The sequence below is a fragment of the Cyprinus carpio genome, chromosome A23, assembly GCF_018340385.1.
Source record: "Cyprinus carpio isolate SPL01 chromosome A23, ASM1834038v1, whole genome shotgun sequence".
Taxonomy (NCBI): Eukaryota; Metazoa; Chordata; class Actinopteri; order Cypriniformes; family Cyprinidae; genus Cyprinus; species Cyprinus carpio.
In genome coordinates, this window is record NC_056594.1 from 12,302,746 (window position 1) to 12,320,250 (window position 17,505).

Consider the following 17,505-nt stretch of genomic DNA (forward strand, 5'->3'; position numbering starts at 1 on the left):
CAGGGCTGGAGGACAGTGTTTCTGCTTGCTCTACCAGGATTTTATATCTCAGGCGTATCATGAGATTTGTCTATGCAGGTGATGAGTGGCGAATCAAAACATTATTCTCCATGCATGAGCATCTGTTCAAGCAAGAATTTTTTTTTTTTTGGCATTACAACCCAGCAGGACAGATATAAATGAAATAATAAAAGTTTAGTGATCTTAAACATTCACCATGTCACCCAGTAAACAGGAAGCAGTCATAATTCTGTTGGCAGCAATATTACAATGTCAAGAAGTACCAATAGACGAAATAATGATTCAGCCGCAGTTAACAACCAGGAAGAATCAAAAATCTGAGACCACTAGTGAAAATGTTTTAATTAAAAAATAATAATTAAATTAATTTAAAGTTTACTTTTGTTCTATAGTAATAATACAAACATATGTTGATTAGTGAGCTAGAAATAGTGCATCTGAAATATTTCTACTTCATTGCATTGTTTCTTTGTTTTGAAAATCCTAAGGCTTTTCACTTATTTCCTAGATTAAATTAGATTCTGAATCCCAGATTTCCAGTGTGGTCTCAGACTGTTGGTCCACTGCATATATAAAGCTAGTTTAACACAAGGTGGCATCTTCTAAAATGCAACAGATCTCCACAGATTTAGATTTAAAGCACACAAAAAAACAGTACCTCATTTGTATCAGTGGACTGTGGGCTGGATGGGGTCCAACTCCAGTGTGCAAATCCAACTCATCCAGGATTGTGGCTGAGGTGTTACAGTGTCCATGAATGCCTCGTGTTCCTCTCGGTTACTTTGTTTCCGCTCAACTGCACACCAGCTCACAACAGCTTGAGCCAAGATGATCCAAGTGTTCTTTGCAATCCAATTCACACACAAAAATACAGTTGACAGTAGACAATTAAAACCCTAATAACTGGTCTAGCTAATCAAAAATACAGAGCTCTCTTCATCATTCCCTTTCCCTCATATTTGCCCCTCTCTCCAGCAAAAAATAAAGACAGACATTTGTCCTTCTCTCTCGTGCTGTCTCTGGCTCCCTCTTGCACTTATTTATGGTTTTATTTCTAACACCTGCCAGCAGAGGAAAAGGAGAGAGGCGCGAGTTGTTGTCTGGTTCATAGGAGAGTCCTTCCTGCCAAGGAGGGAGAAAGAGCATGAGTATGTGTGTGTGTGTGTGGGTGGGTGGGTCTGGATTCCTGTGTGTCAACAGCAGTACTTTGCAAGTGGATAGCAGGCGGGTCGGTTAGGAGGGTTAGTTTGATGGGGCGTGAGATAGAGGGTGGGAAGAAGACTGTATGTGAATATCCCTTCATGCGAGTGTGTGCATGTGTGTGTGCGTATGTATAATTAGGTAAGTATCACCAGTTTGAAGACAGCAAGTAGCTGAGAGGGCATGCCAAAACTCACTCAGATATGCTCTTTAAATCTTCTTTAACTCCTCTCCCTTTTACACACCTCATTTATTCGCTTAAAGGGATAGTTCACCCAAAATGAAAATTTGTTGTTTATCTGCTTACCCCCAGGGCATCCAAGATGTAGGTCACTTTGTTTCTTCAGTAGAACACAAACGTTGCAGTCTGTCAGTCATGTAATGGAAGTGAATGTGAATCACAGCTTTGAGAGTCAAAAAAACATACACAAACAAAACCAAATTAAACCCTGCGGCTCGTGACAATACATTGATGTGTAAAGACATGAATTGATCGGTCTGTGCAAGAAACTGAACAGTATTTATATAGTTTTTCCCTCTGATTCACCCCAATGTCCGAACTGTCCTGAGCGCGTTCTCAACAGTAGGCTGTAGAGAACACGCTCAGGACCCTGGGGGTAAGCAGATAAAAATCAAATTTTCATTTTTGGGTGAACTATCCCTTTAAGAAGAACTGAAAGAGTCAATTATCAAGCAAGCTCATGTGAAATTCTAGAAGATCAAAAAAATCATTGAACTCTTTGGTAAACCAAACCTATTCATGTTAATCTCCAGCCAATTATTGATGGGTTAGCACTAAGAATTGAGTTTATTCAGGAGCAAAAGCACATTAAAGAGTGTCAGTTTTGTGCAACAGGCTGTTCTGGGTCACTCCTGCAGGTGCTGAAGAGCATGGAAGTCCGTTATTAATAAGCGAAAGGGCTGCTGTCCACTTTGCATACTTTAGTACCTTGACATGTACCAACCAACTCTTCCTGCAGGCTGAATGGTGTAGGAACGCACAGCAATCACAACAATCAAAAAATGAAGGAGAAGAGGAGAGAGAGAAACAGAGAGAAAAAAAGTCAAAGAGCCTGAGGTGATGGAGATTCTTTTTCGTTTTTTTTTTTTTTTTTTAGTGGGTGGGGTTAGAGACAAATTATTATAACACCTGTCTACTTCTGACTTTAATAAATCAGAGTTGCTTGATCCATTCCACTTAAAAAGTAGTGGAAGTATGGTGCATTTTTGGTTGGTAAAGGGTTTCAAAGGGGCAGGTTGCTCGCACAAAGCTTGATGGTTTGATCAAATTAAATGGAATGTGAGAACCAGAGATCTTCTGCAGAAAGTAGAGCTGAAAAGTAGGGCAGAAGTTGCCTACATGGATGTGTTAACCAAAGATTAAGGATCTGAAGCATTTGCCAGCTGGCATTGGCTCTCAGCTTTGGAACACAGAACTTCAATGGCTTAGCATTAGGGTTGTCTTATTCACCATTCTAACTTGTTCAAGCATGTCATTTTCATTCTCGTTCAAGCTAACCATTTTGCACAATTAGGCATTGTTCTACAGGACAGGCATAACTAGGAATTAAAAAGGGTAGTTTAGTAAAAAATCACATTCATATCACAATCAAATTACGCGCCCTCATTATGTTCCAAACCCAACTTTTTTCTTCTATGGGATACTAATGTAGATGTTTGGAAAGATGTTCAAGCTGCTGTTTTCCATACAATGAATGTGAATGGTAACCACAAAATTTTCAGTGACTCGTGGTTTACATTTCATTATTATTACACAAAAAAATCAAAGGTTGTGATTTAATTAAATGTGTGCATTTCAGAAAAAAAAAAAATCAAAGGCTGTGATTTAAATAAATGTGTGCATTTCAGAATGAAGCGTGGCACAGAGCAGCTTGGTTTGCAGGAAATGCTGATCTACAAAAACTGTTTTTTGCAAACACTGTTTGGCTTGCTTATGATGTGCATTTAAAAACGCAACATGCGCCAACCATCCTTCCAAATTTGTAAAAAGAAATGCTCATAAGGGTGTTTATTAAGACATGATCATATTGATAATTACTATTTTTTTGCACATTTTGAATCACAATTAATTTTAATCAGAAATAAATTGCAATTGATTTTTTTGGCCAAATAATGCATCTCTATTCAGAAAATTTTGAATGTAATGCCCAGGTCTCATTGACCACTTATGATCCTGTTTTACAATGCTTATTTGAAGCTTGACAGCCCCGATCATAATCCACTTTCATTGTATGGAAGGGAGCAGTGTGAACATTATTCAAAGCGTCTCCTTTTGTGTTTCACAGAACAAAGAAAGTCATATTTATTTGCAATGACATGAGTTTTTCACTTTTGGCTCAGCTATCCTTTTAAATCCTGTCCTCCGGCATGTAAACACTTCAATGGTTTTTCAACGGTTATTGAAACTAGCTTTATTTTAAAACATAATTCCTTAAACAGCCCGGAGATAGATATGACAAATGCAAATATATTAAGGTATTATTCAGAGAAGCATTTCACACTAACACAATGTAGAATATGCTTCTTGATGTCTTTCACAATTTCCATTTTGTCATTAGTACAAATATATACTTTAGTAACCATGTAGAAAAGCAAATCTCCCTGCCCTCCCACTAAATCCGAATAGGAATATATCATTTACCAGAAGGGCACAGAGAGTGAGATGTGTAGGTGATCACATGTCTTAGTATAGTTGGAGCCAGAGGAAGTCATATGTAAACAGCTGTTTGTTAAAGTAGAGGTGGTAGTGTACAATTTTGGCATGGACCTCTACATTTTGAAATGCATGCTCAAAAACACACACACATACACTTAATCAACCACCACAAAACCAAGCCAAGTTTCAGTCCAAGTTTTTTCTCAAAACAAGTTCTTTTTTGGATCACTTTTGATGGTGTAAAGCGTTTACTTAGTGACTATGCCCCCTTCTGGAGAAGCCCCTGCCCTGCAGGTCAGTCTTATGCAGTGAGGCACTTTGCTTGCTTCAAGGACCAGCATACAAGGAGAAAAGCAGAGAAATAAGAAGAAAAAAAAGAAGTACATTGTTTAAAGGCATCTTCAATTAGTCACAACATTTTATTAAAGGGATGGTTTACCCAAAAATTAAAATTGTCATCATTTACCCTCAAGTTGTTCCAAACCTGTATAAGTTTATTTCTTCTGCTGAACACAGAAGAAAATATTTTGAAGAATGTTGGTAACCAAAGGGTTGATGGCAGCCATTCAATTCCATGGTATTTTTTCCCCATACTATGAAAGTCATTGGCTACTGGCAACTGTTTGGTTACCAGCATTCTTCAGAATATCTTCTTTCGTCCTCAACAGAACAAAGAAACTCATACAGGTTTAGAACAATTTGAGTAAATGATGACAAGCATGTTTAATTATAATTTATACAATTTTTATTTATTTATTTAGATCTGTACCATCTGTTTAAAGGTAAAGTTTGTCTTTTATATACATATAGAAAAACTTTCTCCTATTTTAGTTTATATCCAGAGACAACTATAAACTACAAGTCTTAATAAATTTTATTTTGATTAAAAGACAACAGACACAAGGCCCTGGTCAGACCACAAAGACATTACACACACCACACTACCATTTTCTAAATTATTATGAAGTAAGTAAAATACATTTTAAAAAACAGTTTAATTAAAAACAATATGGCTCTAGAACAGGGCCATAACCAGCACACTGAAGCAACACTGAAATACTGGCAATATTCAGAAAGGTGGCTGATCAATATGAGTTTTTCCAATGGTAGACTCTTTAACTTTTACATTTGGTTCCCCATAATCTTGAACATTTGGTTACGTCATTGCTCAGAATCCAGTGCACATAGCCAAATATACACTCTGACCTCAACCAGAAGCAGAGCATCATCCTTACATATTTTCCAGAAAAGTGGGTTGAAAAATGTTTTGATCTTCCCCCCCCCACCCCTACTCTACAGAATATGTGGAGTACATAAACCAGGGCAGTTAAAAAAGTACTGGTAATACGAAGGTCTTTGCTCCACTTTCACTAGAGTGCTGAAACTATGACACACATTTCTTTTTATTATCATTATTATATTTTTGTGACAATAGACAGGAATAGAAATAAAAAGGAATTGCAAATTAAAGGAAAATAGCATGAAACTGATCATGACATTTATTTATTTAATTTAAATACCACTACAAACTACTGATCAAAAGTTTGGGGTCGTTCAAATATTTTAATGATTTTGAAAGAAGTCTCTTATACTCACCCAGGCTGCATTTATTTGATCAAAAATACAGTATAACTGTAGCTTGATTCACCAAATCACCGAAGTTCTTTCTATTTTCTTGTAGATCATTAAACCGTATTGCTTCCTCAGTGTCTGTGTACCTTTGTGCACAAACGCTGACTGCAGAGTCATTGCCTGCTAAGGCAGTGAGGGATCAGGTCAGCTGCTTAAGCTTTCGAACACAGCCTCAGTCTCTGAGCTCTCTGGTGTGAGTGGTAATGAGAACAAGCATGGCTCACAGTGAGTGGGTGCTGGAGGGTGTACACTAACATCACCTAAAGCTACTCACCAGCAGGTCCTCCTGTTTATCAGCCAGTGCCTGCTTAGCCAGGTAACGCTCCCGCTTGATCTTCAGCTCCAAGGACTCAGGGATGTCTGGAACCATCCAGTCGATGACACGCAGAACAAAGAACACCATATGCTGAAGATAAGTACACACACTTGATTACTATGATGACCACAAAATAGAAATAATTATTAGATAGTAATAAAGAGACCGTAAACAATCAGGTCATTATACAGACAAAGTAAACTGCCATTTTACTATCGCAATTCACCTCAGTAATTTCAGTTTATTTAATTAATATATATATATATATATATATATATATATATATATATATATATATATATATATATATATATATATATATATATATATATATATATATATATATATATATAGGTATTCAACAAACACCAAGGCTGGAACTTTATTGAAAATTTGACATTATCTACCAGAGTAATTTTGATTTTAAATTGGTCACAGCATATATTGGGAAGCTTAAATTCAAGGAAGAATATGACTGATGTGGTTTGCAGGAGGAAGATCAATGATCACCTCAAAGGCAATGATAAAGCCCAGTCTTGCAGCCAGAAGCTCCCAATACACCAGTGTGTATTTTCCCTTTTCATCCCGAAACGCTTTATACCTGACAACAAGAAAAGCCATGACAAAACAAATGACTTTGATAGAAGAAAATTGAACAGTGCTGAAAGCTACAATTTTGTAGCTTACAATTTTGTAGCTGTTAACTGCCTTGATTAACAATTTTCCCCTCTACTGCAAAACAGTACAACAGCCAAGACACTCCTGAGAAACATCAGAACATGGCTAACATAAAAAAAATAATAATAATGATTTAAAAACATCCTGAAATAAGGGAATATATTTTTGCAATGCATAACTGATATAAGAGAGTCTGATTTCAGATTTCTTGCACTATAGAACAGCATCAGCAGCACTGTTACCTGCATAAGGTATGACTGGAGTAGTTGTAACTGGGTGGAGAGTAAGCCAGCGTGAAGTTGACATAACCATGCAGGTCATTGTTAAACTTGTACTGGTACAACAGGCGAGGCAAAAAATCTGAGGTAAATGCAATGAGGAAAGCCTGTAGAGAAACAAGCAACTGTGAATCCTTACAACATGTTGAAAAGGTAATGTTAGATAATGTATTGTAACAAGTGGAGTCATTTATGTGTTTACCAAAAAGTACCACACTAAAGTTGCAGTCACATTAACCATTTCTCTATGAAATTTTGTTGGCAAAGCCATTTCAATATGAATATGATCTTTCAATAGGATCTTTTTGGCCAACAAAATTTGATAGACTTTAAGTATCAAAAATACTCATTTTTGTAGGCACTCACATTGACTATGACAGACACATGGGACAGCGCCTCTAGTATGATGAACCACACACCGATGTTCTGAGCTCGCTCTGCCACTGGTCTCCGGTATTCACACACAAACTTATAAGCGTCCAGTCTTACTTCCACCCACTTATTCAACAGGGCGAAGAGAGGAGCCAGAGGGAAGGCCGCCACAAAAATGGTGATGAAGCCAAACTGCAGGACTGGCAACAATGAAGATCAAACTGTAAGTTCATTACAAGCATAGCAAGAGCATCTATACAGAAACATCACATCCATTTAATGTTTGTAATAAGTTGCATGATTACTGTAGGTAAAACTATGTTTTTGCTACACTGACACTGATACTGTTAAAAAATTGGGGTTCACTTGTGCACCAAAATTACTAACCCGAAACTTTTGAATGGTATTGTACGTCATCTGATATAATGATTGGCTGCTAGAAATGTTTTTTATTTGTCATGTCTTGTCTTGTCTTGTCTAGAACACCAAGTGAGCCAGGACTGCCACTGGTGCCCCTCAAGAAATGAGGTCCATGATGTTTCAGCGTCAGTAGCTACACATTTTTTGGATGGAAACTTGGTGCAAAAATCTCATTAAAAAGTGAAATATTATCTTCTTACCAATCTCCAGATACTCATCAAAAAGCCCTTTACATGGAATCAACTCATAGTCCTGCTCCCAGCGCTTGGGCTCCTCTGCCTTCTGGGCCTTTTTCACAGATGATAAGGCCCGTTTCTGTCTCCAAGACTTTATTTTACTGAAAAGCAGTGAGAGAAAGAGAGAATGAGACAACCAAAGCAATAGACACAGTGTTCTGTTGATGATGATGATGGCTCTTCTGAGGCTATTTCTAGGTCTAAAATACAACTGCGCTCATTTGGAAAGATCTGGTTTTGCCTGAGTTTGACTCTGGTGAGGCATTATTGATAAGAGAGTGCTAAAAGCTACTCCTGTGTGGCATTTATTCTGCTAAACCACTAGAACTGCCTCCTTAAAGAAGAGACATGCTGCAGTACTGGCAGTGATACAGTCATCTGTCTGCTCATTGCACCCTACAGTGATGTATGCAGATAAATCAATAATCAAATCAATCAGAATTCATAAAGCTATTCTTGCTCATGTTTACACAGATTTTTATTCTCGTACTGCTGCATGAAAGCACACAGCCCGTCTATGATAGTAGTTGTTTTATTACAGTCGTTTTATTTCTAAATTGATATTTTTATCCCCTACCCATAAATCTTACCCTCACAGGAATGTTTTTGCATTTAAGATGTTCATTAATTATTCAATATCTTTTCCACAATGTAGGCTAAGCCTGACCCACACATACACCTCCACAGAAGACTGCGGTGCCCACCCTGCAGCACTGAACTACAGTGCTGGCTTGCTTTTCTCAGAGGACCAAATAAAATCATTTTGATTCTGCAGTATTGAGACTTAAGTCTTTTCGTTTATGTGGATTGCTCTACAATATAATAAGCTCTTAAGTGCAGCTGCAAAAAAATATGACTAGTTTTATGAAGAGTCAGGCTCTGACAGAGACACGTACGGGATGACAAACTCCTGAATGTTGTTGATAAGTTGTTTTCCCACCATGATGATGCAGAGCTGCTCATCAGACAACCCCCTGGTCCGCACTGCAATCACACATACACATTAATATTTTTTCATTTATTTAGTCAGATATATAGTGCAAGAAAAAATGGCAAAGCTCAATTTTCAGCAGCCATTACTTCAGTCTTCAGTGTCACAAGATCCTTCAGAAAACATCCTAATAGGCTGATTTGGTGCTTAAGAAACATTTCTTATTATTAGTAATGAAGATGAATAGAAAGTTCAAATAAACAGCATTCACTGGAAATTACTGTCAATTTAATGCCTTTCTGAATAAAAGTATTATTTTCTTTAAAAAAAAAAAATATTACTAACCCCAAACTACACAAAAGTAGTGTACATTATACAGTTTTGAAAAAGCTACAAATACAGTGCAGCCTATTGTTGATGTTTTACCTTTATCACAAGGCTGTCAGGGATACATGACTCTGATTTCTTATCTTTTTAACAAAATATAGTTGTCTAATGACTACAAAACTGTAATCATAAAACTAAAGGCAAAGCACTCACATCCTCATTCCGCATTCCAAACAGTGTGCCATAATGACCAGGATAGCCCACAAATCTGCAATAAAAGAGCAATGAAAGTGCACTGAAAGCTTTGATCTGGAAAATGATGGCACACATGATTCCTTTGTTCTGCTAGGCTAATTTAAAGGTTACCTGCCCTTGAAGAAGGCTACATAGAAGGGCGACAAGTAAAAGTTGACAAATTGGAAGATGAAGACTTTGAATGTAAAGGCATCTTCATATTGTGTCTGTGTCCTGTGCATTTCTGTAGGGAAAATTGTTTCAGGAAGAGCCATATTTGGGAAAACAAGATAAATGAGACTTATTTGATGGTATGTGTGAGTCTTACAGCTTTATTGTAACTGCCTCAGAGAGTAGGACTAAGGACTAGAGTCCTAATGGCTTATTGATTCTCAAAGCAAGTGTGGATGGGCAGGTTCATTACCCTGAACCACAGAAAATGGCAACACTGGCCTGATTTGATTTAAAGCCCTGGGCATGTGTTGATTTATGGGGTCTGATGTGTGCAGAAAGCCTACCCCATTTAGTGAGCTGTTCTGCCAGGGCTGTGTACACCTGCCCCATCAGCAAGATCAACGCCAGGTTCACCAAACTGCTGGAGATATTGGCAATATTTCCAGCCTGGGAGAAAAAATGTGTGTGCAGAGTTTAAGAGCTACTGCAGGTGCAGAGAAGATTAATGAAATGGTGCAGTACGGTAAGTTATCTCATATTTAAATTTAATGCAGATCGATGCGGTGCCCACCTGAGTACGCAGAACAGAACTCCCAGTTTCAAACATCATTACACTCACTATACTGCGGTATATGATCACTGTGACCAAGAAGATCATCACTACACACAGCTGGGAAAACAAGTTGAGAGAAAGAGGAACTAATTTGAGTGACAATTATGACATATTATCTCCCTTCTAACTGGCCAATTAAAATTTTAGAGCGCCATTAAACCTATGACAACTCCAGTGGGTCTCACCATTATAACAATGACCATAGAGCCAGTTAGCATGCGTGAAATCCACGGTTTTTCAGGGAAGTAGGGTTCCTTTACTCCTGTCACTGGGTTTTCCTCCATCGCAGGGGCCATGGCAGCAAACTCAGGACGTGGTGGTTCCTGATCATTTACAAAAAAACTATATATATATATATATATATTTTTATATATATATATATATATATATATATATATATATATATATATATATATATATATATTTTTTTTTTTTTTCATTTGTAAAAATAAAAAATATTTTTCATAAAATACAAAATAATCATTTATAAATTAAATTAAAAAAAATCATTAAAAATAAAAAATATTTTTCTTAATATTTTTGTCCTGTTTTTTTTTAATAGTAAATATCTAAACATCCTTAAAACAAGCCAATTTTTTAAACTTTGCAGCAAAATATCTAACATGTTTGTAATCTAAGGACAGCGCCTTCTTGAGTCTTCCAACAAGAGCTCTAAAAAGGCCAACAAAAAAAAACTTATAATGTTTAGATATGTTTTAAAGTAAAAAAAAAAAAAAAAATAAAAAAAAAAACCCTTGCCCTTCAGGGCTTCCATAATGTTTAGATATGTTTTAAAGTAAAAAAGAAAAACAAAAAAACACTGTGCATGTCAAACCTCCTCTTCATGGAAATCCATGCAGTCCCAGTGGTGAGCGAGAGTGGCATTCTTGCGTTTCCAGTATTCCAGGAACGTGACAGCCCACAAAGACATGAACACACTGAAGAAGACAGTGCCGGGATGATCAAACAGGTAACCCACCAAGAACAGTTGAGAATAAGCACGAGCAAGCAGGAAGTACTATATTTCCAAGTGCTTCTCTTTTTGTATCACTATTGGCAACCAGACTACGTTCTAAAAAAGACACAACATAAAACAACTATATTTTACGTAAAGAAGTCAGTATACAGTATACTCTATACACACCTTCATAAACTATACAAACATATTAAATGCTATAATATGGTGTCTTTCACATAGAGTACCCAACCCAAACAAAGGGTTTTAGCCAGAGATGATTACCTTGGCCATGGGACAAATGTCAGACATATTCCAAGGTTTACAGGTTTCACACAGAGGACACATTAGATAAAGTCCTCCACTCTCACAGATTTCCTTCCTGTAGACGGTAAATGGAAATGCTAGAGCTAAAATGAAAGCATACAGCCTGTTTCTGAAGTATGTTGTCTTGGTAAAATTGTGTTGATCAAACATAAAAAAAAATATAAAAAATCTGATAGGAATTCAGAAAGAGTGCGGTTACTAGAAGCAATAGTTTAGTTAAATGTTAAGATCAATAGACCAAGGAGGTAGAGTCTGCAAATGAAGGCTTCTAGCATATAGATACACATACAGTGCTTCTAATTTATTTTGCTTGCTTATTCTGAGGTGTAAACTGCAGCAAATATTTCCAACGCATCGGTATTAGTCCTTCAGCTGTATATGGGCAACAGTTGCTATAGTAACAATTAAAGGTCAAAAGGCCAATTGATATGACATTATTTCTGATAGCAGCAAAATCAGCTTAAATGAATGCTAAATGTGTGAGTCATGTAGAGCTGAAAGAAGTTCAGTACAGCAGCTGAAACACCATTAATCGATAATACGGGAGACACTTATGCAGGGGTATTGGATCCCATTGTCAAAATGCCCGAAACAAAGACACACGTCCCAACCAATGCAGCAGGCAAGAGCCAGGATGTGTAAAATCCTGTGAGCAAAAGAATCTGGTAATTATTGGTTATTATAATTATTGGTAATATATACACTAGCAATACAAATGCTGTGGGTTTGAAAACGTATAATATAATTTACTTTAATTTAATAACAAATGTATGACTATATTAATAACAAATATATAATAATGATAAAAAATAATAATAAATAAAATAATATTATATTAATGTAAAAAAAAATACATCTGTCATATGCATTACTGCAATGCCAAGATACCACAACCAAAATATGCAAATATGAACAGAACCTATGGTGCCTACTCACCCAACCATACAAAATAAAGTGCAATCTTCTCTCCAAAGTATTCACGGATGTGATCCAGAGGCTGGTACTTATACCATTTTAACCAGTTGGACCAATAGTGGTACAGTATCTGCCTCTTGTTCAACTGATCAGGCTGGATGCCACAACCTGGGAGCTCAAAAGGGCCTTAAAAAAAAGCTGACAGTGTATCCAGCTGTACTTTCAATAAGACACGTTTGAACTGCATTGCAGTATATGGTGTCTTGTGCCTAACCTCATGCAGAGGGAATGCACCCGTAAAAGCCCCCTCATTCAGCAGACGAGCGACTCCAACTTCTGCACGCTTCCTCCTGCCATACACAGTCCTTGCTAAGATTTCATACACCTGCGATGAGCACAGGTGTAAGCAATTATCATAAAACTTTAAATAATTTAATACACCATCATATACATGGCCAAAAGTCAGTAAGATTTTAAGAAATCAATACTTTTATACATCATTTATCAAATGTCACAATAAAGACTTTTACAGTGTTAAAAAATCTATTTCAAATAAATGCTGTTCTTCTGAATGTTCTATTCATCAAAGAATCCAGAAAAATATCAAGGTTTACTCAAAAATATTTAAGTACCACAATAAGTTGTGGGGCAGTCGTGACCTAATGGTTAGAGAGTCGGACTTGTGACCTAAAGGTTGCGGGTTTGAGTCTCTGTACCAGCAGGGATTGTAGGCGGGGGGAGTGAATGACCAGCGCTCCCTTCCACCCTCAATACTACGACTGAGGTGAGACACCGGACCCCCAACAGCTCCCCTGGTGCTGCAGCAAAAATGGCTGCATACTGCTCGAGCTGTGTGTTCACGGTGTGTGTGTGTGTTTGTGTGTGCGTGCACTTGGATGGTTTAAACGCAGAGCATAAATTCCAAGTATGGGACAGTCACTTAACTACATGTCACTTTTCACAACTGTTTTCAACACTGAATAATAATAAGAATAAATGTTACTTGAGCATCAAATCAGCATATTAAAATTATTTCTGATGGATCACCTGACACAATTGCTGTTGAAAATTCAGCTTTGCCATCAAATGAATAAATTACATTTCTAATATATTAAAAAAAGAAAACTTTTATTTTGATCAAATACATGCAGCCTTGATGAGCAAGAGAGACTTATTTCAAAAAGAAAAAAAAAGTATGTTAGTGTATGTAATCATTTTTTACACTATCACTATGTGAAACCCAATTCTGCTTTTCTTGTGGCTGTTTATTGCACACTCACAATGCGGTGTCTTTGTGTGTTGGTGAAGTAGTTTTCACAGTCATCAGAGCCCAGAAACCTGAAAGTCAAAGTAAATGTCTATATTTACAAATCTGTTTCTGCAAGCAGATGATCATCTTGTACACTTATATATAATTTTTTTTTTTTTTAAAGCGTAACTTTTCCATTTTGGACTTGCGGAAGGCACATGTGTAGTAGTCCACAGGACAGTTGGGGACTAAGTCTTTCATGATGTTTGGCACCCAGAGCTTCTGAAGAACTCGAGCAGAAGTGTTGTAGTCTGGGTGTGGCTGTACCTATCAATGAACACATAAAACTTATTTCAGAGTTAAATTCACTTGATCCTAGTGTTATTTTAAGGCCTGTGTATTTGCGTTGGGGAGGTGAACATGAAAACAAGGCTCTAACCTGCAAAGGTGCTCTAAGACATAACTCCTCAGCATAGTACACCAACACATCCCATGGAGCATGGAGCTTCAGATAGTGCACAGTCTTCTTTACACTGGATGATTCTTCCTGATGATAAGAAAGAGAAAACTATTAGAAACACCATAGCAAGTACCATACATGGCACTGCACTGAGGAAATTAACCTGATAGCTAAACCTTTTCCATCAACAGTCCAGCACTCTGGAGGTTCTGGATGAATTTGTCCCTCCATTGGGCGAGTATTTTCTTCTCAATGACCTGCTGGTCCTGTCCTGCTTTTACTGCAGTGCTCTTAGAGCACCAACTCAAAACCCTTAACAAATTCTGATCCCACACCAGGACAAAGTCTGAGGCAAGGACAAATAGGCTCAATGACTACTTATGCAGCAATGCAGCTGGTGTATTTAGAGCACTTTCTTCAAACCCTTACCTATTTTTGTTTGGCCGTCTCTGAAGTAGTTGCCTGGGGGCTGACCAGGTGGGCTTGAGGTCCGCTCACAATAAACATATATGGGGTCATCACCCTCATCATTAGCTGCAGTGGTCAACTATTTTGACAACATTAATATATTTAAGCAACACATACCATTATGATCATTCGCAATCACACAAACCATTAAAGGAATAGTTCACCCAAAAATGAAAGTTTTATGAAAATTTATTCAGCCTTACCCTTGTATGTTTATCGAAACTCGGCATGTTGTATATTCACAGAAAAAATTCAGCACTGTATCACTTACTCACCTATGGATCATCTGCTGTGAATGGATGCCGTCAGAATGAGCTCCATAAGTCCATTAGTCATAATAACACTTCCTCCAGTGAAAAAGTGAGAAATATTGCTTGTAATATTCTCAATGGAGAAAGCAATACAGTGATCTGTAACATTTCTCTCCTGGAGATCAGAAACAACTGTTTGAAGATGAATTTATTACACTCATATTTTAACCAGAAACAACTGTTTGAAGATGAATTTATTACAAAAATGCAGCTTTTCGCTTCACAGTTAAACATTTTGATGTTTTTATCAGCTGTTTAGACTCTCATTTTGATGGCACCCATTCACTGCAGAGGATCCACTGGGAGCATGTAATGCTGAATTACTCCAAATCAGTTCTGAAGAAGAAACAAACTCATCTAAATTTTGGATGGCCTGAGGGTTTTTCATTTTTGGATGAACTATTCCTTTGACTGTTGGCGAATGGAAAATCAGGGCTGAAATCATGTAGTTGGTGGCAAACTCCATTAACTGTTGGTGAGTGAAAAATCAGAGCTTCTGCTTGGCCAATCAAATTCAAGTTCTGGAACTAACTGTTGTAAATGACAATCTGACAACAATTACAACTATACTGTATGTTTTATTGAAACGCGACAGGTAAAAACATTAAGTATTTAACCCATTAGCAAAAATAATTTTAATACATCCTTTATAAATATGTCTAAATACAACACAATAACACTAAGAAAACCACCTGGTTGCCTAACAGCAAAGTCATGTGCTAATTAGACAGCAATTTTAGCACACAACCGAACAGGTCTGCAATGACTTTGATGGCATTGCTACACACAGCAACTAGAACTCTTGTTTTGACGAACAACTGTATCTCAAAACGTATGCATCAATACATAATGCTTTTCAACACAGATCAGTACACTCACATATCTGGGAGGGATGAAGCCCCCATTTTGCAGGCTTCCATAACTGTCTGGACCATGAGTCTCACCGCTGTAGTTCAGATCCAGCAGAACCTCCCGGTCCATCAGCACCTCAGGGTTCCTCTTCTTCAGCATGATAGACAGCTAGAATCAAACGCTGAGTTGGAGCTAGTAGAGACTACTGTAGGTCGTTTAACTCACATTCAGAGCTTCAGTACAACTGATCTATGTTCACAGTCCCACGTTCCAGTCCAGGCACTCCTGCAGAATATCAGCATCCAATAAATTATGCACATAAATTAAATTTGAGATAAAAGTGTAAGTGCATTCCTCCCCCAAAGAAGAGCTGCAGGAGAGGAGACAGAGGAAATGCACTTAGTGCCTCTATAAGCGGATGAGACAAAACAAGGGCAGAAGTGGTTCTGCAGCATCTCTGCACTCTCTCCCTCATTCACTGCATCCCACAGTCTCTTCAGCACTCTAGAGGGACACTTACCGTAAATCCTCTGGCATACGAGCCTACACTTTTCTCTTCAGCAAGGAAAAACACATGTAAACACACTTTAGAAACAAGAATGCATATATCCTATTTCCTGCTAAAGAAAGATTATATACTATGCAAAACACAGTGGCATGTACAGGTAGACATTCACTCAAATCACCATTCATCTCTTGAGGTGAAGATCAAATTTTTAATGCATTAGAATTACACATAAATCCGGTCTCAGATATAGATGCACTAAATTGTGTGTTTCAGAAGGAGCATAAATCTTATAGCCTAAAGAGGTACATGATCAATTGAAAGGATGGACCATCACAGTTCAAAAATCTTCAGTGAAAAGAGGTAAAATGTTGCATTGCCACCTAAAAGTTAGGAATTGGCCTGAACAAATTGGCTGAGTCAGAGAGGAATTCTGCTGCAGGCTTTACATTGCTTTAGTTGCATTGTCATTATTTGCATTTTGTATATTTGTGCCTTGCACTAATCATTAGTACTTAACAGCAATTAAAGTCTGCCATTAGCTCTTTGAATGGTATTTGCAGACTACTGGGTCAGTTTTAAGTGCTGCATGCTTGGCTGAGAGCCACAAATAGCCCATAGTGCAAGAGCATTTGTGAGACAAACATTTTCAGTACAAATGACTTTTCACTGTCTCAAAAAAAATAATCTCTGTATGTACCATGTGATACTTTTTGCTTGATATGTGACCCCATCCTATCCCCCCAATCTCTGTGGTGCATTGATATTTTGATGTTACTGCAGCAGTGCAGACAGAGAAAGGAGAGAAATCAAGAGAAGGGGTTTGGCAGTTAAAGTGAGAGGGAGGAGGGTTTGAGCACCTTCTGTTCATTGAAGTAAACCGCAAGAGTTGAGAGGCAAGGATAACTGGAAAAGAAGCAATGCCACCTGACTGCAGAAATCCACCCCTATACATGAGAAAAGCAAGAATATAATTGGAAATATGGGCCCAATATATACAACATATATCAAAACTATTTAAAAAATTATACAAGAAACTACAAGAGGACTTAAGTTCTATAGCAGTAATTCCATTTGTTCAATTTTGGTAATAACAAAAATACCACAACAACTCTCCACAAAAACTCTGTGTTATTATTTATATTTCACCTATAAAGTAGTAATTTGATAAATGGATATTTCACTATTTTCATATTTCATAATTTAAAAGCGCTTAAAAAACCGTGCCTCCCCATATCTCGGAATATCTTCACTATTTTCATATTTCATAAAGACTTAAAAGACACACTCAATTTGTTCCTTCGTCCTCTAAATATCTGTAGAGTATTTTTTTAACACAAAAATAATTTTCATA

At 37.2% G+C, this 17,505-nt stretch overlaps 1 protein-coding gene across 1 annotated transcript; it reads right to left on the reverse strand.

The window, feature by feature from the left end:
* Positions 1–689: 689 nt before the first annotated feature.
* LOC109047989 (anoctamin-7-like) lies at positions 690–16,866 on the reverse strand. Its single transcript, XM_042713177.1, is given in 24 exon segments — positions 690–863; positions 5,805–5,936; positions 6,357–6,447; positions 6,767–6,909; positions 7,169–7,374; positions 7,795–7,931; positions 8,727–8,793; positions 8,796–8,814; positions 9,302–9,356; positions 9,455–9,566; positions 9,841–9,943; positions 10,068–10,166; positions 10,295–10,432; positions 10,945–11,088; positions 11,350–11,442; positions 11,943–12,037; positions 12,328–12,492; positions 12,580–12,691; positions 13,587–13,644; positions 13,746–13,882; positions 13,995–14,102; positions 14,192–14,361; positions 14,445–14,562; positions 15,674–16,866. Coding segments are annotated over 24 exon segments (2,808 nt in total). The 5' UTR covers positions 15,806–16,866.
* Positions 16,867–17,505: the final 639 nt, after the last annotated feature.